Source organism: Aquila chrysaetos, chromosome 4 (genome assembly GCF_900496995.4).
Source record: "Aquila chrysaetos chrysaetos chromosome 4, bAquChr1.4, whole genome shotgun sequence".
Classification (NCBI taxonomy): Eukaryota; Metazoa; Chordata; class Aves; order Accipitriformes; family Accipitridae; genus Aquila; species Aquila chrysaetos.
In genome coordinates, this window is record NC_044007.1 from 43175660 (window position 1) to 43203385 (window position 27726).

Below are 27726 nucleotides of genomic sequence, written 5' to 3' on the forward strand. Positions count from 1 at the left end.
TTATAATTATGCTCCTCCTGACTTCAGCATATGAAGGAAGAGTTCTTTTAGGAAAATCTATCACATCTACTGTTCTAACATTGGCAACACAGATGAACAATTTATTTATTTTTTTTTACCAACTAACACTGTCACTTGTCTACAGTTTTGCAAACTCACCAGAAAAAAAAAAAAAAAGTGTTTACTTGTCCCTTATGAATGAAGTAGTGTGCATACAAAAAGGCGTATCTGTCATTTGGATTTACTATACTTCCCCTTCAGGAATTGCATAGGGAGGACTGCTACATGGATCACGTCTTAACACATTTACCATTCACCTCTGCTTACTTTCAGTATCTTCAACCCTGGGTGATGTTACAGGTCACTGTCAGTTCACTGCTGTTACCTTACTCCCAAACACCCATCACAAATCTCTCTTTGACTGTAATTTGGTAGTGCTGTTGTAGGCACAATGGCTTCATGATAAAAGGGAAGAAGGCTTCAGGATAAAAGGGAAGAAGGCTTGTAGGAAGGGGAAATATCTTTTATTAGTCCTGCTGATACAGCTGGGAAAAGCAGCCAATCATTAGGATATGCTGTCCCTTCCCAGACCTCACATTAACTCCCGTGCAAAAGGATGCTCTGACTAAAAAGCAGACAGCTCTCCCATCAGGGCTGAGATGGCCTACTTGATTGCGTTAGTTTCCTGAAAATCCCCTCATTAGCTACTGCTATTATTTTCCAATTCCAGGCATATTAGCCATCATTGCCAAGATACGAATTTTATAAGCACTTTAGTTATGGTCTCTGCCTGAGAAAGTTTACAGGTTAAAGGTCCAGCCCTGCTCAGCAGCTTTCACATGGGGGTACTTAGTGTAATTACCCACAGAAACATATTCTAAGACAAGACTCGGAAGGTAAATGAAAGAAATACATAAGGGAACAAAATTTGCTGAGAAGGGCTGAATTTCAAATAAAGTGGGAGCTGACAACACGTTTTTCTGCCTTACGTACACTTATATATACTTGAGTAAAAAACACCATGGTTTTGTTTGAGTACCAGGCTTCATTTTGCACTAGTAAATAACTATCCAGCTGAACAACAATACAGAAATAAACCTCAAACATTTTAGCATGGATTAGCTTCATAATTAATTTTCAGCCAGGAAGAAACAGTGATCACAACTCACCACTTGCCTACGAGAATTCAATCATCTCCTATCTTGTTTACAAAGTCATTAAAAACCCTATTCTATCAAAATCTCCAACTGTTTAAGAAAGAAACACAAACAGGAGTTAAATACATTTTTGCTTAACAAAGCACAGACAATATCCATGTCTTACTGTAGACTGACAGTTTTCATCTATGACCACCTAATATTAGTATTCATCTATTTAAAACACTAAATTATCTATGAAATTAAAAAAAACCACTCATGAGATTCTAGAAGGAAAAGCCCTTCACAGCCACTGTAGTTTATATTTATGAAGCCTACCAATTAATTGTTATCATCATCTGTATTCATTCTTATATATAAAGCATTTATCTTTGTACTGCTTAACAGACTAATGAGATATGTCAATTCTTTTGACTTTACAAAAAGAGAACGATGGCTTTTGCAAAAAGGCTTAAATAGCTCATTTACTGCTGGAAGTTGTGAAGTCTGGTAAAAAAATCCTGTCCACCCCCTACAAAACCAAGAAGGACAGCTACCTATGGTTGCAGAACAGTTAGCCTTCTATCCTCAACACAAATTATGTGATAAATTTCATAGGCAACCAGATATGACCACCAGAGGTGGGTCAATGTTATAGCGGAGTCATTTGTGAATGGGAAAGGTAGCGCTCCCACCTGAAATCTGGTAACAGCGAACAAGGACGACACAGGTAGGCAGGGGGGAATATCGGAGGATGCAAGAAATGGGCAGCAACAACAGCCCAGGGCTAGTAAGATAGAAGTAAGGAGCACAGGAGGGAAAGCCACTTGAAGAGATATTTATTTCCAGTAGCTGACTTCTTCCCAGGCTCCCTAGGTTCCTCCTACAGATAGCAGAGGAGACGGGCTCTTCCAGGGTGATAATTCAAAGCAGCAACCAGCTATAACCAGTCTTCTGCTGTCAACTCCCCTCCTGGGGGAGACTCCCTCCTTTAAGCTGAATGCAAGATTAGGTTTCCTAGGATAAATTCAGTCTTTGTGAATTCCCATACCGTAGATTTAAAAAAATGTCAATCTCCTAACTCTCTTTTTAAAGGCCCTGGTAAAAATTTTCATTGACTTGAGTGGCAATATACTTTGGCCAATGTACTAGCGAGTACCCTATCCTAAGCCCTACTGTGAACAGACAGAAAAGAGACAATGACAGGGTGATGGGTAGCAGGTACTACACCTGCACAAAGCCAAGTGGCACTGTGTAGGTATGCTAGCACAGGACCCGAAAAGAGCACAACACCCCAGCTAATAATTTCAGAGATTTTGATCCCAGAAATATTCACTGGCAACCTTGGAGACTGTCCATCTCAGTGCATCCTCACAACAGATATGCAGAGCACTTCTTAATTTTTAGATCCCAGGCAGAGCTAGGGTTGACACAGACAACAACTTGACCAGCTATATTAACGCTGAGATGTTTCTACATATCAGAAGCAGTCCTTTCTTCACCTACATGAATGCATAATCTAAAATGATGCCCATAGAGTTTGAACATTTCCAGGCTGAGGTAGTGGCTGAACTGAATTTCAGATTGAATTTTGGGTGTAGATGCTCAATTTCCAACACACATGCCTTTTGGGGGGGGGCGGGGGGAGCATCTTTTCAGTATGTCAGTTCTTCCTCCAGCAAATCAAGTCCTCCAGAGCAGCATTATAATTAATCAATCATTCTTTCTTGTTTGGGAGATTATAAGATAATATATTGTATGACTAATAATTGCTAATGCATGTAACCATATCCAACTCATGTGGTCCTGGTGATATCAATGATCTTGTACTCTTATAGAGTGGGTATAACATGCAACTCAGTAGGCTCTAATCCAAAAATGTACAACTAGACAGTACAGGAAAATTTCTGTCCTTGGTTGTACCATATCACATTAGCTGTTTATTCCATCAAATACCATCTCAGATTTTTCAGATTGTCATGGTTTAACCCCAGCCAGTAACTAAGCACCATGCAGCCGCTCACTCACTCCCCACCCACCCAGTGGGATGGGGGAGAAAATCAGGAAAAAGAAGTAAAACTCGTGGGTTGAGATAAGAACGGTTTAATAGAACAGAAGAAACTAATAATGATAATGATAACACTAATAAAATGACAACAGCAATAATAAAAGGATTGGAATGTACAAATGATGCGCAGTGCAATTGCTCACCACCCGCCGATTGACACCCAGCTAGTCCCTGAGTGGCGATTCCCCGCCCCCACTCCCCAGTTCCTAAACTAGATGTGACGTCCCATGGTATGGAATACCCCGTTGGCCACTTTGGGTCAGCTGCCCTGGCTGTGTCCTGTGCCAACTTCTTGTGCCCCTCCAGCTTTCTCGCTGGCTGGGCATGAGAAGCTGAAAAATCCTTGACTTTAGACTAAACACTACTTAGCAACAACTGAAAACATCAGTGTGTTATCAACATTCTTCTCATACTGAACTCAAAACATAGCACCGTACCAGCTACTGGGAAGACAGTTAACTCTATCCCAGCTGAAACTAGGACACGCATGAAGTAGCTCTGCTTTTATTTTTCTATCAGAATCCACTGCTGTTTGTTTTACTGGAAAATAATCTTCCTTTCAACTTTGTTTCTTCTGTTTAAATTTTCCCTCATGGAACTTTTAGTGTTACATCAGACTATCAGGACAAGTTTTTCTAAGAATAATGAAATGAAAGAACATTCTTGGAGATCTTATTGCCCTCTAATGTCTGTAGACACTATTGTCTTTCCCACTTTCCCAGACAATCTGTAACTGGGGAGAATATAGCTCTATTAACCTTGCTATATCAGCCAGAATGTCAAAATCTGTGTTATAAATCTTCATCTTAATCATTTATGATTAAATATTCAGATGAGATTATGTGCAACCTAATTCTACACATCCATCTCCACTTCCCTAATTAACGACAGACAGCAACAGAGGAGGAAAAACAGCACCTTTCTGAAGTAACTAGGCAAAACCAAGCTTTTGTAGACAATTTTCGTTTCTAAGCACGTATTTATTTTTTTATCACCATTTAAGAAAGAAACATGACTAATGAAGTTATGTATATTGAATTATAAATCTGTTGCTCTACTATAGATTGCTAAATATTGCCAGCATTAATCCCAGTAGCCCCAAAACTCTTATTTTTATGAAGCCTCACTGGTTTCAATTCTTCCCCATCTGTCAGAGAATTTGACATGCATACAGCGAAAGTTACAGAGGAGGTAACCTTCCAGGGCTCAGTAGGTAAAATTCACCCTTGTTCAGAAAAGCAGTCTAAGATTTATGAACCACTAAAGATCCTTTTAGTCTTTACTCCTATTTAGAACTGCTTCAGCTTTAAGCACCAAATTTGAGCTACTTAGACGCTAATTTTGAGAGGGGCTGAGAAAGTGTACCTCATAATGAAACTGAAGTCATTGATATCATCACCAGATTTTCAGAAAAAATCAAACTCGAAAGCTACTAAAGGCATCAGTTAAACTGAGGCAGCCAACTCAACCTGTAAATCACAGACTCTAAATGAAAGAGCCCTCACAGGAAAAGACATGAAGTCTGTCCTTCTATCAGCCTGAAACTGACTTCTCAGCATGTTTTCTAGAACTGTGCAAATAATAGATTCTTTGGTTCAATAAGAAGGAAAAAAAAAAAAAGAAAAAAGTTTAGCCCAATTAAAATCTGATCTTGGGGAAAGACAGAAGCAGGAAAAGAAAAATGTAATTACATATTTTTGCATCACCTGGAACAAGTATGAGCCAATTCATAAATGAAAGTACCAAATTTCAAAATGACAAGTCACATTTTTAGCATGAAATTTCTTTCCCAAACATGCAGACATTTTTACAAAATTACTGGAATAAACTATCTTCAAATTTGCCCCTTTTCAGCCAAAACTACTTGCTAAATGCAACCTGAATCTGTTATTATTTCCCCAAATGACATTTTCCAAACTTATTTGGGGAGGAAGCAAAGGGGTGAGGGGAAAATTGCCTGGCTCCATCCTCTGCTGCTTTTTCTAATTGCATTTAAATGATCCGTGCAACTGGTCTCCTACAACTTCCCTGAGGGGTAATATTTCACAGTCTAGCTAATCTCACTATTGAAAAGTGTCCTGTTTTTCAGCAAAAATTTTACTAGCATAATGCACAACCAGAATAATTTTTGCTGACTTCTAAAAAAACTTCAGTTGGTTTTAAGATCGAGAAGTATGCAAATACAGAATATCAGCAGAATATACAACTCTGGATGCTTTAGCAGTGCAAACTAATCTGCCATCCAAGGTGCCTCAGGTCTACTCATGAGTCAAAATCTGCAGCTGAAACTGAACAATCTTTTGGCCCAACAATATTTTGTTGCATCTGAATGAATGGTAGTTACCTTTTTTAAAAGCAAAAAGAAAAGAAGCAATGTAAGCCCCAAATTATTTTTCTGTATTACACACACTTAATATTTGATTTATTTAATCATTTATTTCTCTGGCTCACTCATGTGACTGCATTTGTCTGAGCTTAGTAAACTCTGGCCCTGATTCTTCAGCTGCTTGTACATGTACTTAACACAAGTGGTGTGGTGTTTGGAGGACCAGAGTCCTGTATACATTTTCTCCCTCTGAGGGCTGCTGAAGCACTACTCACCAAACAAAAATCCCAACTCTTTGGAAAAAAAAAAAAAGTGCCACTGCTCACAGCAATTGAGTAATCCCTTTTGTAACTATTATTAGCAAACTTACAATTATTAGCAAACCTAATGGCCTGATTCTGTCTTCCCCCCGCCCCGGATGAGTAAGATACTACTTACTTTGTGAATTTCTGAACTGGCGTCAGTAGGCTGATTAAAGGAGTCAGACGCATTATTAAGCTTGTGGGGACTTCATGTGGATCCTAGGGCAGGGATGCCTCCGCTTGCGGACTAGCACGCAGGGTCACGTGCCCATGTATCTTTTGTACTTTAAACCGGTTTAACACTAGGTTGAGTACTACTTAACCAGTTAGGGCTGTGGTACTCTGCACAAGAGGGAACACATTCCAGACTCAGTCCAAAACATCAGTTCATTTTTTTTCAGACTAAATTCCTGAAGCACCTAGATTTATTTAACACCAGAGAAAAGGGACAGCTCTACGCCTGAGGTTAGAAAAACTCTAGTATGAACCAACCAACAAACATTAGTGAACACAGCCTAAAGAAAGCTCTTCAAAACTACTTGACATATACCTGTGTCATTACAATTTTGGACAAGGAATATATAATCTGGCTCAGTGAAGCAATACTGTTCTGTTTCTCAATTAGTCTCATTCTCTGGCTGTTGTGGTTATTCTGCAGCAGCAAGTGAAAAATGTTTTGAAGTATAAAAATTAAAACAAAGCCATTTTCACAGTAACATGATGTTATTTTTACATTTTGATTTAAGGATAGTACAAATGACTACACACACAGAGTCCACCACCACCTCAATTTGCAGGAACTGACGGAAGTCCTTTTAGTTACCCTAAAAACTCCAAGCAGGCAGTCTTACAAAGCATATGGTCAAGTATAATACCCAGGCTAGCTTTGGTCTGGAGTAGTTTATCTCTACACTTTGGATCTAAATGATATAAAGTTAGTCGCAATCTTCAGCTATAACAGTTAGTTTCCTCTGTCACTTTGCAGACACCTAACTAAACACCTGAATGCTCATGGCTGCCGAGCAGCCAGTAAATCTCACCGAGATTATGTATCTAAACTGAGGATTGTACCTTTTGAAAAATCTTGGTCCCACATACATATTATCATAGCAAAGTTTAAGCAAAATTTTCTGGCATGCTGCAACATATGGAGAGCTCTAATTTAACTGTGGTCTCGGGGTACGCCACAGATATACAAGCTTGAATCCTATTTGAGAAGATATTTAGTGGAAGCTTAAATCATTGACTCTGAAGTTTTTAAACCCTCTGATTTCATAGCATGTGACAATACATCTCTGTGGAGCAAAATCAAAATGTAGAAAGCCTCAATTTGTTTTGACTGTATTTCTACCAGCAATTTTTTTTTTATCTGTTCAGATCATGCCTGGAGAATAAACAAAATCCCAATATGCTCAGACCAGGCTGTGAAATGCAAACTTCTATCTGATATAAAATTCAGAATTTTGAAAACAAAGGAGCTATGGGTTGGAAATTCTGGCAAAATCTCAGTGCAGTAATTTAAACATAAGTCTCCTGGATGGGAGGAGGAGAAGGAAGAGGCCAAGAGGAATGTAAGCTCTCACTCAGTGTGCCACGAGCTTTGGGTCACTCAGTGAAGCCGTGGCTGTGGCCGCACAGTGCCCCTCTCGTAATTCAGCTCTGTGGGTTGTACTTAAACACACCTGCTAGCAAGTTACTACCTTGCCTACTCTACAGCCCCTTGCTAATCCCCTTCTTGTTCAGCTCTGCTGAGAACTTCCAGGGTGCATCAGAAGTTTTTGCCTGCAAGACAGAGTATGCACACCACATTGCCTTCATCTGTAAAATTCAATACAGTACTGAGAAAGTTCCCAGGTCAGTCTGGCAGTACCGATCTTTCGTAAATCCTGTTACACTTTATTCCATTCCACCCCTTTAACTGTATGTCTTTAGAAAAGTTTTTAAAGGCAAGGACACTTAGAGCTTCACTTACTCATAGATCTATAGTTGCTAAATAATTTTATTTCTCAGCTTCCTAAACATGCAGCTGTTCTCCTGTTCTATGGTGCTATCTCTATCTTAACAGATTCAAAATACAGGTGTAATTCACCAGTTCTTTCAATATTCTGGAATGGAAATTATCAATTCCCTTTGATTTTACAAAGATAAACTCATTTACTGTTGCTTTCACTGCAGCTGTGGTTATTTCTATTTTAATACCATCATGTACATTATCTGTCTTCCCTTTGCCAGCATGCTAACATAATCATAGTTACTGAAAAATGAGGGAAAGCCATCTCCAGATTATCTTTAATATCCACCCTCACAAGATAGCAGCTCTCTTTCTTCCTTTTTCTGTCCCTATTACGTAGCTTAAGAGTGTTCTGCTATTTGTTATTTCTTCTGTAAAGCCCAGCACAGCTTGGCTTTGGAAATTCTGACTTTATCTCCAAACCTCATGACCTCTGAAACAGTGCTGATCAGACAACTGGGAAGGAAAGGATGCAAGGGGGGGAAGGTGTCTCTTGCATATTCCTAATCGTGTTGCATACATACACTTTATTTTAGCACCACACCCTACAATTTTTTCTCTTTTTTGATGTTCAGATTCCTGGCAGTCTTAGCATCATTAATTTCAATGAAATTTAAAATTTCTTTATATATTTATTTCTGCAAGTTTCTCCTACTAGCCATTTGCCTCAGTTATGAAATTTTGCTCTTTTGGGGAAAAAAACCCAAACACGTAGCAACTTTTTTATTTCCTCAAGAAACATAAAAGGAAGATATCTAGTGGGTGCTGGTCTCTTCTGTCAGGTGGCTGGAGATAGGACAAGAGGAAATGGCCTCAAGTTGAGGCAAGGGAGATTTAGGTTAGATATTAGGAAAAATTTTTTTTACTGAGAGGGTTGTCAAACATTGGAATAGGCTGCCCAGGGAAGTGGTTGAGTCACTATCCCTGGAGGTATTCAAAAAGCGAGTGGATGGGGTACTTCAGGACATGGTTTAGTGGGCATGGATGATGTTTGGACTGAATGATCTTGAAGGTCTTTTCCAACCTAAATGATTCTGTGATTCTATTCTGTGATTCTATGATCACTTTGTTGAAGGTTACTTGGTGTTAGCCATCCATAGTGTCCTCACTGCTTACTGAGAAATTCTAAGAATTCCAAAATATCTCCATAAAAAACAGAACACTGTAACACATCTTATTGATACATTAGCTACTTGATGAAGACTGTCAGCTATCACATGAAAACATCTATGATGATTACTAATAGGCTGTGTCCTCCAGTATCCATTTAAGTAGTTAAAATCCCCCCGATGATAACATCCACGGATTTCTGGACTGTCTACCCTTCCCTTCTCACAACAATACTCCAGCAATCCATTACTGAAGCTCAGTGCTAGCCCAGGGAAACCACCTTTGCAGACCTTTAAAAAAATTATTTATTTTTTTTAAACACATATAACCCCCTCTTTCAAGTTATCATATCATTAATAGTAGTATACCAGCAGGTCTCTAGTTTGAGTTCTCTTTCCTCAGTAGAATACAGCATTCAAGGCCCTATTTCCAGTCATGAACTCACCTGATTCAAGTTCTGCACAGATGCTCCTACTTCTTCCCTTTTCTTGCACAGGTTTTTGGTAGGTCTCTATCCATGTTTCAGCTTTTCCTTAGGGACAACATTCAGCCACTGAACAGAACAAGCACAATCGTAGCAGCAATGTGTCATTGACACTTTACTTTCTCAGCAGCTTAAGCGTTTTCTTAGCTAACCAAATTACTATTAACATTTCTATATCCACTGTGCTATCCTCCTCTTCCCCATTTTACTCCTCTTGCACTAATTTTATACATATATATAAAAGGTATAGGGGATATATGATTTTCCCCCAGTCTTCTCCTCTCATTTCTCAGTTTAAAGTCCTTCTTCCAGATGTGTCAGCACCAGCTTGAGGCCAGTTGCTCAGTTAGACAAGAAGAGTGCATCTTTAGACATCTCTTTCATCCAGCTGCACAGTAGCGGCTGGTGCTTCAAAACACATCCCTTGTAGCATTATGAGTTATGTGCCGATCACCATTGCTCCATCATGCGTCCACTTTCTTATCCCACTGGAACATAAAGGAAATTTCTGAACATCTTAAAGACATTTTAAATCAAAGCAGAAACACATCTACCACTGACCTAATGTTCCTTGCTTCCACATGCATGCCATATGATCAGCAGACTGTTTCCAAAATGAAATCTCTGGCGTAGTCCCGCTGAAAGGCCAGGTTAACCAGGAAGTTAAGTAACAAGGCCACCATTACATTCACAGTAATGAGCCAAATCTTGTGGCGTTACGTTTCCTCATGTAAGCATGGATTTATATGAAGAGAGGATGGCTGCCCTTGAGCCCTTCCTAGATCTATTCAGATTATACTGGAACTTTGGAGAAAGAATTACTCAGCTACAGCCTTCTCTGTAGGCAAACAGGTTGTGAGAGAAGCCCTGGCCCTCTTTTCCCCTTATCAGGCAGACGAATTCGAGAATGCTATACAAGTAGGGAGGGCAATTATTTCCTTCCCAAGAACACAGAAAAACATGTTTCTCCTCAATCTCGATCTGCTCTTTTCCTGGAGAAATTCAGCCCTGGGCCGCATCTTATCACCAAGACAATTACATGTCCCTATGTATGACTTCATTATATATCTTTGGTATAAACACTGCTATGGTTAGAAGGCTTCCTAACAATAGGCTTGCTAGAAGATACAGACCCTAAAGGATGCAAAGGACAAATACTTGAAGTTATGCATTGCACTTAACATCTCTTGATTGTAGGCATCCCTTGCTTTCAATGCAAACCCACTTCCATGGATGCGAACCAGAGATAAGTTGCTATGGTTTAACTGATTATAGCCATAATCCTTCATTCAGCGTTTAGACTAATTTTGTTTGTGTAGAACCAAAACAGAAGAAAGTACAGTGATGTACCAAGCACAGACCAGCCCAAATACAGCTGAGAAACAGCACAAATACTGAGCCCAAATACAGTCCTAACCTGAGTTCAGGTATGACAGATCTGTAGCCTTGTTCTAGTAGCACACATTACCCGTGCCATAGATGTACTCCCAGCTCTGCGTCTTTCTACTACTAGGGCAAGAGCATTAGCGTGAGAAGGAATTTGTCTATTTTTAATCATAACTATTTAAGACAGAAAGAACGACAAACCTTCCCAGCACAACCAGCAGCTAACACTCTGTGGTGTAGGGTGTTGGCCTACTAGTGGCAAAGGAAGAAAAAAATAAATAAATAAAAGAGACTGCTTTAAAAAGCAAAGGAGGTAAAACTTCCAGAAAGGAAGTCATCCTCAGCAGATGGATCCCATGGGTCAGACAGCTCAGGAAGGGTAGGCACAGCCTTTCACCCACAGGATAAAGCAAAGGTAGCTAATATACTGAAACTGTGCTTCAAAATGACAGTTTGACAAGTTAAAAGAAGAGACATGATTGCAAGGTGCTAGTTAACAAAGGACAGAGAAAATATTCACATGCTCTAAAGCTGGTCCTGGGCAAAAATTTGGATTCAGAACACAAGCAGGCAGACTCTGATTTAGCATGTAATTAAGAAATCCTCTCTGAATTATGCAACTTTCATTCACTTCTTCAGAAGATACGAGAACACTGCAATCACTTGCCAAGTTTGATCCCAACATGCCATGGGGCAAATGGAGACCCTAAACTGTCATATTCTATTTAAATCATATGTAGGCTAAAGTGAGTGCGATTGCTCAGTATATTAAATTACTACCAGTGTGTTGATATTTCCTCGTGAACAATCTATGGCTCTGAATTATTTATTGAGGAGGAAGTGGCTTTTGAAGTGAACATTATTTCTCTCTCTGAGTTAGTGCTTGAATATGATAAAAATAGTTGCCAAGAGAAAAAGGAAATTTAGAAAGATACTTCCATGACTGACGGCTCCCAGATTTTACCCAACTCCTTCATGCATTTCTTCTCTCTGTGAAGTCTATATGCTAAAATGATGTTCCCCTAAAAAACAGTAAGATGTGGGACAGCCTGTGTCAGGAAATTGCTTGCAACAAATCACAGATACATACACATTCAGTGGTGGCAATCAATAGGAGTCCTAGACTATTCCCATGGCTTTGTGCTTCCTTGCCTCTAGAATCCAATACTGCTTATAAAAATGCAGCTTCAAGGGAGCTGCAGAGCAGCCTTCGTCTGGCATCAATTGTGGTACATGACAGAATGAAAGAGCTCTGGGTTGTAGTGGAGATGAAGGACACTTAACAGAGCATGGTGTGACAGCAGGAACAGGGAGAAGGACCCAATTCTCCCACTGGTCCTTCAAGTTCTCAGACACATTTTTCAAACCCTTGCCCCCTCAACAGGAGTCTTCACAGGTTTTTGAGGATGGGGAAGTGAAAACACAGATGAAGCAGCAGCAGACTCCCACATAATAAGATAAATCCAGTGTGACACATTCTGCATTATGACCAAATTAGAATTTATTTGGTCAAAGAGGTATTCTCACAATAAAGTGCACTCTTGAGTGACAGCTGCAATACTTGAACTCAAAACAATTACTTGAAATGAACATAAATAATCCTTCTCTCTTCCCTTCTCCTTCCCCACAACTATTAAGGTTGCTATTCATGAAGAATTCTCCAAAGAATGATTTATGGCATGCCATTAGAAGACATATTTCTATCATATTTCTGTTGTTTATTTATTTGCAAATAGCTTATACACACTAGACATGGATCAAATCTTTCTGTAAATTTTCTGTGAACAGATTTGAATGTTGAGTTTATTCTTATTTCAAGGTTATTCTTCAGTTTTCAAGGTGCCGAAGTTAATTTCTTTAATAACCAATCCTTTGTGTCTACTAATTAGAAATATCCAAAACAATTTGCTATTTAAATCATATGTCATTGCTTCTGATCCTTGATTGGATGAGTAATGAAATTAAGTAAGACCCATATGAATTGTGAATATTACTACTGAATATGTAATTAAGGTTTTGATTAATATTCTGGCACTCAGGCTTAAAATACACCTTCCTTAAGTATTTGCACTAATAAATCTCAAGCTCAAAAAAATCAGTACAAGTCATTAACACAGTCAAACTGAATTCGTAAGTGAACTTCAAAAGAATACTTGTAAGGTTTTTTTATGATGATGGTTATGAACAGTGTCCTTTTAAGTTGGACTCCTATATTAGTACTAGCTGTCAAATAAAGCTACTGGCCATCTTTCCTCCTTAGGTGCTGGTATAAAATTAAAAATTAGGGATATAGGTTTTGCTGAGCTACTGAAAACATCCTGTGTTAACACAAGTTGATAATTTAAGCCCCAATTGTTTCAAAGATCAATGAATCATTTTATGGAAATTTAAAATCCTTTAAGACATAGCATTATATTAAAAAAAAAAATTGAAATATTATACTTTTTCTTGTAATACACTTCTATTTCTTACTCAGAGTATCCATTAGGAGCATTTTTTATGCCATTACTGAAATATACTTAATTCAGCTGACAGTCAACATTTTTCAAAATGTTCTTCCCATTCAATACTTTCTGCATGTAAAGAAAGCCAATCAGAATACCTGATATTTAGTAAATAGAAAGGTATGGATGTATCATTTCATTTTTTGTTGCAGAAATCTCTCATTTGTAAAACACTGCAAATAATGTTGATAATGACTTATTAATACAAATTCTGCAGCAGTAGGATACACCACAAATCTGGTACCTGTCCTATTAAAAGATGGTAGCCCTGTAGAAAAGTTCTGGCTCTTATCACAGAAGAGGATGACACTCTTGTGACAATCCACACGCTGTGTAATAAAGAGATGCACAGTGTAGGAATAGCTAGACTCACAGAGAAGGTCTGAGTCCAGGTCTGGAATTGACTTTGAGATGAGTTAGGAAACACACCTGCTCAAAAACACCACTCTTTTTTGAACACACTCTTAAACCACAGGTAGTAGCAACTCCTCATTACTTGTATTACAGAAGTAGCCCCAAACCTGCACATTAATATCAGCCTCCTGCCGTGCTATGAAGTTCTCAAAGGAACGGAAAGAAATCCTTCTTCCAAACAGCTTACCACCTTACCAACACAGGTAAGGCTGGAAACTGTTGATACATTTCGCTGGAAGAGGAAAGGAGACACGAAGATCAAAGACTTGCTCTGGGCTCTCTGAGGCAAGGCCCACATGAAGAACCTCCCATGGCCCAAATCATAGGTTGGTCATGAGACCAGCATTCTCCCTCTAGAGGGACTATATTTTTAAACTGATGAGTGTAAAACCCCCACAAACTCACAAAACAAGCCCAAATTCTCAAGTTCTCAGTCTCCCTGACAGCATCTGAGTAACAGGTCCAACCTGGCAAGGGAACAGGTGCGTTTCAACTTTTCAACCCGTTTCAACGGGTGCCACACTTTTACGCTCTGCTCACCCACACTCACCAGAAGGCTCTACAGCGGGCTGAGCCAGCCCCTTCAGAGACAAACTTAGGGACTCATGGTGGGGTGGCTGGTTTTGAACCCTTTGCTAGTTTTCTCAGCAGCCCTCTTGATTTAATCCAGCCATGCAAAGAACACACCCAATAATTAATTAATTCTCTAAGTCAATTGGCTAATTAATGGAGTAGCTCTGCCACAGAAGTGACACTAACAGAATGAAGACAGGGTATAGAAAAACATACCTCTCCAAATTTTTATTTTTTAGGTACAGAAAAAATAATGAATAGCATACTTAAGGACCAAACACAGCCCTTAGTTCGGTAAGGTAATTTTCATACTCTGTTATCATGAGTCCTTAATTAACCTGTGTGGTAAAAATTCCTAACAAATGGTTGTTGACTGTAAATGCAATCCCTCCTTTTGACACACGCATTAATGCACTATTGTAGAAGTTCAAAGCCGTTATTATTGAGTTGTCTCAGCCACATTAATTATCCTCTGCACTGTATTTGGCTTCACTTGGGTACATCTTTAATTGCCCAGTCTTTACTTACAGAACATCTTTGTTTAATATACTATGAACTCTGCTTACATTTATGCTTTTTCCAATAATTCTGTGTTGAATGTAGTTTCCGCCATTACTACTGGAAATGTTGTACACTCAGCTTATTTGTCTGCTGTCACCCATACATGTCACTGGTTTTGAAGCTGAAATGTCCAGTGCTTGGAAGCTTTGGACTGAAGTTGATTCTAGCACCTCCATTATGTTTAAAAAAATTCCTAACCCTTGTTACCCAGGCCATTTTCTTTCCATAGCATGTTAGATCCAGTTTATAAAGCAAACTAACAAACAAGGAAAATGGCACAAGAGAGGAAGTGATGAGCTAACTTAAAGCAGCAGAAGTGGGCAGGTGAAGGAAATAGGGTGAAGGACAAAACTTTTTAAGCTGTATATCCTATTATGGGCATAATAAGCATAAACCCTTGAGGAAAGAAATCCTTAAAATATTAAAGTCTTGCTTTAATATCCCAATGACGTCCATTACAGAGAGATGTTCATGTTTTCAACACGTTTAACTTAAAACATGTTTTGACAGGCATGTTGAAATGATAATTTGTTTTGAATTGTTTCCACTTAGATCATTTTCCATCTGAGTATCTCAAAGTATGTTACAAAAATTAAGCTTCATAATAGCCATATAACAACTAGACTGCAAATACGTACTAAATAACTAAAGGATAACAATTTCAGAAGTATGCACTGCTTTTGAATCCCAAAGTGAGCCATTTTAAATCTTCTTCCCCTTTTAAGAAAAAAAGAAAAGAGGTAATAAGCTCCACTCCAATGAAAGTGAAGCAGTGATGTAGTTCATTTCTGAAACTCAGAGAGGTAAAAAAGGCAACCAAAATTACGCATACTGAAAACTTGGGCTCCACTTGCTGTGGAGCTTGTGGTGAGCTGAGAGACAAGGAGTTGGGACATGAAGATAGGGTTTTATTTCAGCCACAAAACTGTGCCGCTTATGTTGATAAAAATCAACTACAAAAATGTTATCAGAAAATCAACTCAGAGCAAGAACCAGGAACTCAAGCATTTTTTAAATTTCTGTTTAATTCACTTTTGCAAGAGACAACAGAGGAAAAGGGTGAAACAACTACTGAGTGACGTATCAAAAACATCTTTCCTCTTTCTCTTTTTCTAAGGTTGACTACATATGACAGGGAAACATTGATGAAAAAATGAATAAAGCAATCCTTCAGCTAATTCAGGTCATCTAGAGCTACTCCCATAAGCTAAGCAGGCATTTCCATGTAGATCTGTATTATGGTGCCGTTTGTGGTTATACTATGCATGACGGATGAATGTTTGTAAACAGAAATACCAGCAGCGTACTTTTAGGATAAGAGAGAGAGAAGGTTAAAAGGCAGGAAACAAAAATTAATTAAGCAGTAAAAAAGAAAGACAGGGAAATCTGTATTTGGTCCCATTTGAAGGCCCCAAGTATTAGGTCTTCTTCTTTGGCCTCACGAACATGACATTTCTGTCAGCATGATAACACAGCTCCAGCAGGAAGGACAGAAAATGTCCCCATCCAGTCTTGCCCAAGCCTCGGTGCAGAAAGCACTCAGGGAGACAGGATCTGAGCCCTCACAGCTGGAAAGGGCAGTGGACTCAGATTGCCTAAAACCTGAGCAAATATTCTAATCACAAGGGACATTTTTCCAGTACTATAAAACAAGGCTGAGTCAGTAATACTTGTCGGGGATCCAAGCTCATCATTGCTCATAAAGCAGGTTTAAACAATGCTTGCCAACTGGATCCACTAAGGGATTTTGGTGCCGCTCCAGCTGAGCTTCTGGTTTGCAGTGGGCTTAAATGAGAAATAGAAACTCAGGCTGTGTGTGCTGCGGAGGTTCTGGACACAGGCAAAACACAGAAATACAAGCCTCTAGGATGCTTTCAAGTTGAACACTATGGTCCATTATGTTTAAGTTCCTCAAGAAACTTCCTAACAAGGCTGTTGAGCCCAATTTTCTAGATCATCTTTTCAGGTCTTTATGCCTGAAGAACATCTAAATTCTGCTTTGCAGAGCTGAGTCTATTTTAGATCTGGCACAGAAAGATTTCCATATAAAGTGATCATATGAAGATTAGGGTTGAAGAAAAATAAGAAGAGACACACCTCCACCGATACTCCTTTTTAAGATAAAAAAAGACCATGCATTTATAATGACAAAGCTTATTGTTCCACACTAGCCACTATTAAACAGTGAAAGTATCAGCACAGTGGCTTTTCGTTGTTTTCTATGCATGTATAGATCCCTCTGTAGAGAACTGAAGTCTAGTGCTTGATATTACAAGGTACTTTTCTTGGATCTGCTGGAACTAATCTGCCGATCCTATGCACCACACATGGAAAAACACCACTCAAAGAAGTTGGCAGGATCCTAGAATAGCTCAGATGTTTACACGAAAACATCCCATTAAAGTGAGTAATGTTGAAAACTGTGGCACCACTAACCTTCATTCTTAAGGGCACAAATCAATCTGATATATAGCAGCTGATAGAGATAAGGAAAACTGTCCTTCCGTCTGTAGGTTAATTCACTTTTTATTCACCGTAAGACATCTGCATCTTTCTCTAAAGCAGCTGGTACCGGTCCTTGGTACATTAGTCTTGCCTAAGTCACACCTTCCAGTTTTAGAAGAACATGAAGAAGTTACTTTTGTTGTCACATCACTGGCTGCCAAACTTCCTTTGAAAACACCCCACAAAACAGTCTCGCTCCATTTGCTCCAACTCGTGATATCAAATCATTTGTAACTGATAGTGTTAACCACCCCCACTGATTATTCCTGCCAACCAAAAAGATTTATATGGCTTGCCATACAAATACCATGAACATAGTGAACAGCACAAGCATGTTGTCAAAAGAAAAGTAATGGAAATAATAACCTAGGATAGCAATTATTTTATCTTGGGGGAAAAAAGACATTATTACCCATTTCAGCCATTCAGGGAGGGAAACAGAATGAGAGGGACAGTGATAGGAAACCACCTCAGCAATTAGAGAACACAGGGAGATGGTAATTCAGGTTATCGTTGTCAGGAAATTCAGGTGAAATCTCTTGGAAAAATATATATCCAAGACCAAGATTTTTTTAATTCTAAAATTTATGAAAAGATACTTAAGAGTACTCCCTCCCCTGTGAACTGATGTCAAACTGTTACCTCACCTTTGTATTTATTGTTGTTCAGGTGACTACTCACTGCAATCAGAGTTTATCTAACATTTTCTCTGGGTATCTAACATTTTCGCTGTGAGTTTGCCCAGACACACAACTCTTCTTTTTTCCTGCCTCCTTCTCCAGTGTCTCAAGCAGTCACTTAGCAAATTATTCAAGTAATCTCTCTTTGGTCAGTGGCTGAAGGGAAATAAACTGGAGTTTTAGGCACACAGCATACAAGGATTATCTGGTATTCCTGTGCCTTTTCACAACCTGCTTCCTTTTATATGTTCCCTCAATTCTCCCTCGTGTTCTCTCTTATATCAGCCTCCTTTCATTTTAAAAATCAAGCAAATCAAAACAGTTCTTTTTACAGCCTGTTTGCCACTTCCACTCCTATGTGTCTACTTGACACAATGTATACAACTGACAGCTGTGCTAAAATAGACAAAAATGGCACCACTTTGTAAATATACTTCAGCAACCACAAATTTCTACTGTACCTTGAAATGCAAGCAAAAGAGCTATTGATTTTGTCTGTGCCTGATAAATTCCTCCAAAACAACCTGTTTCCTGAAACTGTAAGTCACTGTTGTGATTAATCTGCTGTATATTAGAAGCTACTTAATTGGAACAGAGAGATGGAAGAATGAGTGAACACTGTTATAAGTGACATATGAATTGATTTCATTTTAATTTTACTAGAACTTTTGTACCTTTGTAGCCAAGTTAGTCCTCATGGACAAATATTAAGGACTAAGCCAGCTGACAAAAAGAGTACTCTTCCAAACAAGGTAAACTGTGATGTAAATGACCTGAAGATACGGAGCAGGATAACTGAAGCTATAGATCATGCTGTGATGTTACACTTTCTTGCTTTCCCACAGGAGACGTGGACATGCAGACTGACCTTTCAGCACTAAATACTTTCCCTGATGTAAGTAACAGAAATTTTAGCTGAAACAACTCAGTTGGTTGCAAGAACCTGCTGCAAGTTTACAACATTTAGAAACAAATTATAATGCGAAACATTTATTTGAATTCATGGTATGTACATACAGTCATTCCTGCATGGCATCAGAGAACTCTAGAATAATATCTATACATGGTGACACCAAATCCTCTGAAACACAAACCCCTAAAATCATATAGATTTCCCACTGGTCTGGTCAAAGCCAAATACAAATTCTTCCCATATATAAATTTCTAGAAAGCATTCCATGTGTAAAATATTAGTTCTCCTACTAAGCCAGTTGAGCAATCAGAAGTTTTAGTGCTTAAGCAATCCTTTGAAAATCTGAAAACTTACGTAACTGATAAATATTCTCTATAGAGAGAACCCTTGTTAATTATTAAAGTACAGTATCTTTCTTCTGAAGTACATCAGCATCTTTTACATGTAGCTTAGGTTATTAGAATAAACTGAATACAAAATCTGATTTGTATGCAGACTTGTAAGAGATTTTTAAGAACATAGTAAAGCTTCACTTGTGTGTTTCCAAAAAAATTATGAAAGGCACAGCCTTCATCTGCATATCACTGTCTTCAAGAAAAAAAAAAAAAAAGAAAAAAGAAAAAAAAATTGAATATTTATTCTGCTGAATGTATTAGCAAAAGTTTAAATGTAGTCAGGCCACCTACAGCGTGGGCTTGCCCCTTCTAATCCTGCTTTCTGAGAGGGGAAAAAAAGAAAACTTTAATTCTTATTTCTGACAGCCCATCACCTTTCCTGAGTCCTAAAGACACAGCAAGCAAAATAGTTAGCCAGTAGGACTTTAACTCAAGCACTGCAGTAACTCAATAAAAGAAATATGGTATTGCTGAGTGTTAGCATTTCGCTACACTAAGAGACAGATGGGGAGGATATGCAATAATCTTGTCTAGAAAACGGCTATGATTCATAAATTTGGACTCAATGTGACAAATTATCTGGCAGATTTCAAAACAGTGAGAAAAACTAGTGTCAGATTGAGATATTATCACATCTCAGTCTGCAGTCCAATGGCAGCTGGAGTTATTGACCACCTAACTACACTGAACTCCTACACTACTACTGAACAAAAGTGTCAAAACTACTATGTAGAGCAAAAGTGTGAAAACAAATGTACCTATTTAAGGATGGAATTGAGCTGATTTGAAGACTGATGATGTTTTTCTTAATTTGAACTACCTTGCCCACAGTTCCAGCTTAGGCACCCAGTCATGCTTAACAGTGAGCACCTGAGGAAGTCATAAGGACTTCCCATACACAGTGCAGACACCATTCCCCTTTTTTTTTTTGGAAACTGTAAGAGCATCAACTGATTGCAGAGGTGAAGCCTGTGAGTGCAGGCAATGAAATTTCTTTGGCGGATGATCCAGCCCTGTGAAAAATGCTTCCACAGGGCACCAGAAGGGACTGCAACTCACACTGCTTCCAGAACCCAGCATCACCTCTACAACCTTCCTCCAACTCTTTTTTGTTCAGGGTTTTTTTTTTTCCAAGTAAGAGCCAGGAAGGAGAAGGAAGATAATGATTTCTTAGTATTACACATAAGCAGATTGTCGTGGTTTAACCCCAGCCGGTAACTAAGCACCATGCAGCCGCTCACTTACTCCTCCCCACCACCCAGTGGGATGGGGGAGAGAATTGGGGAAAAAAAAAAGGTAAAACTCATGGGTTGAGACAAGAACAGTTTTGTAGAACAGAAAGGAAGAAAGTAATAATGATAATAATAACAATAATAAAATGACAATAATAATAAAAGGATTGGAATATACAAACCAAGTGATGCACAATGCAACTGCTCACTACTTGCTGACTGGTACCAGGTTATTTCCCAGGCCTGCCCCCCTCAGGCCAACTCCCCCCAGTTTATATACTGGGCATGACATCACATGGTATGGAATACCCTGTTGGCCAGTTTGGGTCAGCTGCCCTGGCTGTGTCCCATCCCAACTTCTTGTGCCCCTCCAGCCTTCTTGCTGGCTGGGCATGAGAAGCAGAAAAATCCTTGACTTTAGACTAAACACTACTGAGCAACAACTGAAAACATCAGTGTGTTATCAACATTCTTCTCACGCTGAATCCAAGACACAACACTATAGCAGCTACTAGAAAGAAAATTAACTCTATCCCAGCTGAAACCAGGACACAGATGTAGCTAAATCATGGCATCACTTCTCAGGGAACCAGACCCCCTTTGGAACAGATACCTGCCCTGGACAAGTGCCACCTGGAAGGGCCAGCAATTAACCTGGCATCTCCTCCTCCTTCTCTAGGTGGATTCCCACACAGCTAGCAAATCTCAGCCAAAACCCCTCACTCTGTTGAGAGGGATATACTTAAGTCATCTCAGTATCATCTCAGCTACCCAGAAATAACTTTAAAGGGTAATTTCCAGTCCTCTTCTTTCCAATGATTCACCCTTCCTCTGGCCTTTTTGGCTACAGAAACTTGACAGTTCCCTTTCAGGCACTTTGACTGCAGCCTTTCAGACAAAATGACAGCGACCGTGGGAACTTCCAAGCACTCCGAGCATGAAGGCAGCCTGCTCACACCATTCCCCTGCAAGGCACAACAGTTGTCTCAGGGAGCTACTTCTTGCTTTCCAGACACCACAAGATGGGCACCATCAAGTCCTGCAATCTCCTCCTCTTGCCCACCCAGTTTCCCACAACCCATGCTCCCCCCAGGGCTGGCTTTCAGGACACCTTCACCCAGCTTCAGGAGCATGGCTCCCCAGTCCTGCCAGCCCAAAGGAATCTCATCCAGAGAAAAAGTATTCAAGGAAATGAACCAGCTCCACAGATGCCAAGGGAATGCTATTATCTCTTAACATCCAGTCACCAAGTCCTGCTATCCACTGCAAAATCTGAAAGCCAGGGCTAAGCCTGGGAAGCTTAGTGAATCAAAGGGATACTCAAGGGTAGTGGTTACATACTTTCATGCCAGGCTGAAAGGGCAATACTTTATCTGAATCCTACTGGCCCATATACCTCTACATAGTCCTTACAGACTATAAATTAAAGCACCCACTTCCCTTTTTTCCTTTCAATGGAATACAAAGACCCAGTACGTTACATCCTCCTCGTACTCCTCAGAGTCTGCTAATAAAAAGCCATGTCTCTCACAGCACCTGCTTGGGAGAACAGGGCTCCACAGCGTGGCTTCCATGCCCACATATTGGTAAAAAGCAGAACACACTGGAAATATGGATAAGTAAATGTAGCTGTATCTATCTCTGAAGGCAGAATCTCATCAGTGATCATATTTTAATGTGAAATTAGCTGCCAACAAAGGCTTTGTATCTGCACTCAGCTGTGGCAAGCAACTCCTCAGAGACTTCACTGGAATTTTAACTGAGGGACAGTGTTATCAGGAAGTCTGTGAACATCCAACCCCCGAAAAAAAAAAAATGCTTATTCTTCAAAATGGAAGAATTCAGTCTTCTAAAATTTCTGGGAAAAAAGTCGTTACACCGATTTCAAAAGAAAAAAAGACACATTTTTATTCAGAACTGATTGGCAGCTTAGCTGCTGCTGCAGATCCCCTTTTTTACAATCTAGGAAAAAAATTGTTTTAGTAATTTTAGATTTCCTATTTCCAGCATTGTTCCATGCCACATTAAAGACCTCATTCATTTCCCATTAGCACATTTTAGTTAAAATTAACACATAATCATTTTCAATGATCTGGTTTCCAATATGTTTGTAAACAAAAATTAATCTTGATTGTAAGACAAAGAAAATCTTTGGAATTGTTAAAAATCACCCTGACAGAACTAATCACTAAACCCACATTTTTACACTTCTTTTTTTTTGTAATCCAAGAACACTGGGATTGCCAGTTGTATCCCCCATTCCTCAGAATGGCTTCCTTAAATAAGCAGTTGACACAGTTCCCCCCAAAACCTTTGGCAATGGGACAAATAAAGGGAAATTGAAGACCTCAAGAATTCAGCATTTTAAGAGGAGGCAGAGGACAACGAACACCAAATTAAAGCAGAATGAACACCAGTTTCAGTATATTGAGAATCAGGCACAAGCAAACCTCTCTCCTCATTCCCTGATATCCTTGCCCTGATGCAAAACCTCAGTTCTCATACCTAGGACTTCTTGTCGGCAGAGAAATGACAGAAATATTACTGTCATTTTTGCTTGTGGGGGATTAAATACAATAAGTAACAGAAAACCTAAATGTAGCTATAAGAGAGCTTTAACCACCGCCAAAAGAAAAAGACAAGGAAAAACTGAAAGCTGAGGGGAAACACGCAGAGAAAGGCACAGAACAAAGGGTAACGTGGGTTTTGTCAGCTGTGGGGATGGTGCCCCCAGCACGTGGGCACTTGTGGTGCTAACACAGCCGGCACGGTCTGTTTAGCTGCATCAAAGAAAGAGTTAGTCCGCAAACACATACAACTGGGAAACACTTCAGATCATCTTCAGCCTAAATGCTCAGGAGCTGTTTGCTCAGGCCAGTGCAGATGTTAACTGCAGAGCAGAAGCTTTGGACTATTAAGTGTCCAAATAGAGACACTATTTTCCAGAAAATTTCCACAGATTGTGTTAGTTCTGACACCACGCTTATGTACAGAGTTTCTCAGGGCTTGATGTGACCTCTCCTTTTTGGTGCCCATTATTAGTTTTAGATGACTCCAAAGGCTCTCCCTTATGAGGCATATACCTAGGGAATTAAAATGAAGTCACTTTAATCAATTATGAAGTGCTGATATGCACGACTGCATACAACTGACCACATAATTTGTATGTTTGTGGAAAACTGCAAATAAACACTACTAAATTACTGACAGACAAACAATTCTACTACTCTGTTTCACTGAAAAAAAAACCAAAAAGTTTAACAGGCTAAAACATCAATAATGTCCTAACACACCTCATCGATTTAATATTCTGGTAGTCTTAAGCTACTGCACATAAAACATGAAGAAAAGCTACATATAATCAAAAGAGGCTCAGCTAGCTTTAAATACAAGGACTAGGTGCTCTTGCAAGGAGCAAATCTTATGTTAAAAGAGATTGTGCTTCAGCAAAAAGCAAGCAGCTGGAGAGCTCTAAATCCCAGCCACCTCATCTGACAGAAGTGCTGTGCAATATCAGATCGCACCCTGCTCCACCCAAAGCCCTGCTCTTTGTGTTTTCCAATACAGAGTCATGATGCCAGACTTTGTAAAACTCTCTTCTGTGTCACTCAGCATGATACACACTGTTTATTTTCTATATGGATGAGTATCAACATGAATTTCTATGTACAATTTGAGCCACTGTACCTACTCTTCTGTCTCTGCAGGACCAGGTCTAAATATTACATAAAACCATCTCATTCAGAAAGTCCTAAATTTAACTTTTGTTCAACTGTGGAGGTAGAGCATACAAGCATACAAGATCCAGAACAAAGCACTGCTTTTCATTCAGAATTCTGTTTCCCTCTCATAGTTAATATCAAGCACACCTGTAACTTGGGAGTTAGTTTCACAAGTTTAGAAAATTGTGGTTTTTATAATAAACCAAAGAACCTGGAAGGTGAAAGATACTTAGTTATGGCACGCCAAGATCTTTGGTCTATTATCTCGCAGCACTTGGATTCCTTGATGCTTAAAGGCCACAAGCAGAACGGAGCAGTAGTGGATACCGCACTAATACAGAGCAAAAGTCCCTGTCCAAAAGGGTGTGACAGAGATTAAAAACAGCAGAGTTGGAAGTTGAGAGGAACAATGAATTAAACTCTCTAATGAAATAATTGTGAAAAACTAATGTTTCCGGAAAAGAAACTTGAGAGAATTCCTTTCCACCCATCAGACGAGATACCCCCAAAGGATTTTAGCTGTTGCTTTAGTGCACTGCCCCACCACATGACCTTCTTCAACACAGACCCTCTCTTCCACAATGTTATGTGGAAATTTTAACTCCTTATACACTATGCATTCTGAACTCTGCACTTTTCAGGCAGCACTAAATGTGTTTGCAGGGTAATCGGCCTGCATATAAAACTTTCCTGGAAATGTGCTTAAAGTAAAGGAAAACTTCACTTTTGCAAACTATGATGTCACCTCCCTGTTCCGTAAGTGCCTTCCACAGCCTACTTCTGCACATCCTTTCTGTAACGCACACTAAGTCGCTTGTGAACGTTTTTGAGAGCAGTTACTCAAAAGTTTGCTTCAGAAGCCATTCCTTTACTAAATCACCTATACAGAAAACGCACACGCGTAGCATGGAGCAGACTGCACGCAGCGAATTTACACAGAAGTATCAAAACGCAGCAACGGGGTGTTCATTAACAGTTTCTGCAGAGAAACTCCTCGCCGTCAGTGAAGTTCCCCGCCGGCGGCAACGCCGCCCTGGCCACGTGTGCGCAGACCGGGAGCCGCACACCGCCGGGGTGTTCCCATTTTCCCCCGCCCGCTCCCTTGTTCTCACTTAGCCCCCGGCCGAGGGGTCCCGGGAAGCTGAGGGCACCTCGCCGCAGCCGAGCGCCTCCCGGAGCGGCGGCGGCGGCCGCCCGTGCGGCGCAGGGCGCTCAGGGACCCGGCGGGGCTCCTCTCGACGGGGCGGGACACCCCGCGGCCGGGGCCGCTGACGGCCCCGCGGGGTCCCGGCCGCCCCCGAGCCCCTTCGCGGCCCGGCGGGCCGGGGAGCGCTGTCCCGAGGAGGGACCCCGAGGGGGACAGGCGGCCGCTCGCCGTGCGCAGTCCCGCCCGCGGCCGGGCTCCCTCCCCCGCGGCGAGGGGAGCCGGCCCCGGCCCCGGCCCCGGCCCCGGCCCCGGTCCCGGCCCCGGCCCCGGCTCGGCTGCTCACCTCCAGACCTGCCCCAGCTGCAGGATGTGGACGAGCGACTGCAGGAGCCAGACACAGAAGGCGCAGGACGCCGACCTGCCGCCGCCGGCGCGGGGACCGGCGGCGCCGCTGCCGGCCGCGTTGCTGCTGCTGTTGCTGCTGCTGTTGGTGGCGTTGCTCTTGCTGGCGGTGGACGCCTGCCGCTGCGGCGTGCAGGGGCGAGCGGCGTCGATGTCCGCGGCCGCCGAGCCGCTGCTCACCAGCAGCTTGCTCTCGGCGGCGGGGCAGTGCCCGGCGGCCGCGGCGGCGGCGGCGGCGCTGTCCTCGGTGCTGAAGTCGTGCGCGAACCAGCGGAAGCTGAAGACCTGCACGGAGAGGGAGCCCAGCAGCACGAAGAAGAGGGTGAGCCCGAACCACCAGCGCTGGCCCCGCAGGTAGTAGTCGACCGCCAGCCAGATGTCGGTGCCCACGTCCGCGAAGTACACGGCCAGGGCGGCCAGGATCCAGAGGCAGTCCCACAGCGAGTAGCGCCGCTGCTCCCTGCCCAGCCGCAGGCACAAGGAGGACGAGCCCCCGCCCGAGCCCCGGGAGCCCCCGCCGCCGCCCCCGCCGCCGTCTCCTCCTCTGCCGCCGCCGCCGCAGCAGCAGCAGCAGCAGCAGCAGCAGCAGCGGGAGCCGCCGCCCGAGCCGTCCCCGCCGCCGCCGCCGCCGCTGCAGCACCCGCCCCCGGGAGCCTCGTCGTCGTCGCTGCCGCCGCCCGGCCCGGCGCCGGCGGGCAGCCCCGGGGCCAGCGCCTGCACGGAGCCCGAGTGCTCGGAGTTCTGCAGCGGCGTGAACGCCACCTCGCCGCCCTTCTTCATCTTCCGCCGCCCGTCCGACTTCGCGGCCATGATGCCTCCCTCAGCCCCGCCGGAGAGCGAGCGGGAGCAGCGAGCGCTCCTTTATCCCGCGCCTCCCCCTGCTCCTCCTCCTCCGCCTCCTGCCGCCCGCCCTCCGCCGCCGCAGCCGCCGCGGACCCGCCGCTCCCCGCGTCCGCTCTCCCCGCTCCGCGCCGGGCTGCGCGCCCGCGGGCGGCTCCTCCGCGGCGGCCGCGCCCGCAGCGCCGCCTGCCTGCGAGGAGCCGCGCTCAGCCCGCCCGCCCCGCCGCCGCCTCCGCGGGGGCCGGCGGTTGCCGGGGCCGCCGCCGCCGCCGCCGCCGCCGCGCTCTGCCCGAGCCGGGAGCTGGCAGGGCAGCGCTGCCCGGAGCAGCGCATCCCGCCCCCGCCTCCCCGCCCGCCTCCGCCCGCACCCGCCGCCGCCACCACCCAGCTGACTGACGCCGGGAAAGAGGATGACCTCATCCCTCTTCCCTCGCTGCCGCCGCCCCCCGCCCGGCACCGGCACCGGCGCTGGCGCAGGGGCGGGGAAGGGGGCGCTCGGCCGCCGGGAGGGAAGGGCCCGGCGCGGCCCCCGGGGTGCGGAGCGCGGCCCTGCGGCGGCGGGGGCAGGCGGCCGCTCGGCTGCCCGGCCTGGGGAGGTGGGCGCGGCGGCGACGGGGAGGCGGCTGCCCCGCGGGACGAGGGAGCGGGGAGAGGCGGGGTGTGGCCGGCGCCGGCCGGGGCCGGGGCCGCGGGAGCGGCGCGGCGCTGCCGACGGCTCCGCTGCCGTCCCCCCCCCGGCGTCCTCGGCGCGGTTTGGGGTGAGTCTGCCCCGCCGGCGAGGGGGCGGAGTGGCGGGACGCGGGTGGTTGCGGATGGGGCGGCGAGGAGGGCGGCGGCCCCCGCTCCCCGGGCTTCTCCCTGCGAGCGGGGATCCCCGGACCGGAGGGAGCCGCCGCCGCCCCGGCGCGGGGCCGGGGGGCCGGGGCCGGCGGTGGTGCCCCGCCGGAGCGCAGAGCGGGAGCCAGCGGCCGGCACCCGCGGAGCTGCGCTGACCCCCGCCCCCGCCGACCCGGCA

General features: G+C 42.9%; 1 protein-coding gene across 1 annotated transcript in view; it reads right to left on the reverse strand.

Moving 5' to 3' along the window:
• XKR4 (XK related 4) overlaps nucleotides 1-26770 on the reverse strand; it is a 228880-nt gene extending 202110 nt beyond the window's left edge. The window contains exon 1 of the mRNA XM_030012770.1: nucleotides 25813-26770. Within this exon, the coding sequence (XP_029868630.1) occupies nucleotides 25813-26681 (869 nt within the window). The 5' untranslated portion in view covers nucleotides 26682-26770. The remainder of the gene's footprint in view (nucleotides 1-25812) is intronic.
• Nucleotides 26771-27726: the final 956 nt, after the last annotated feature.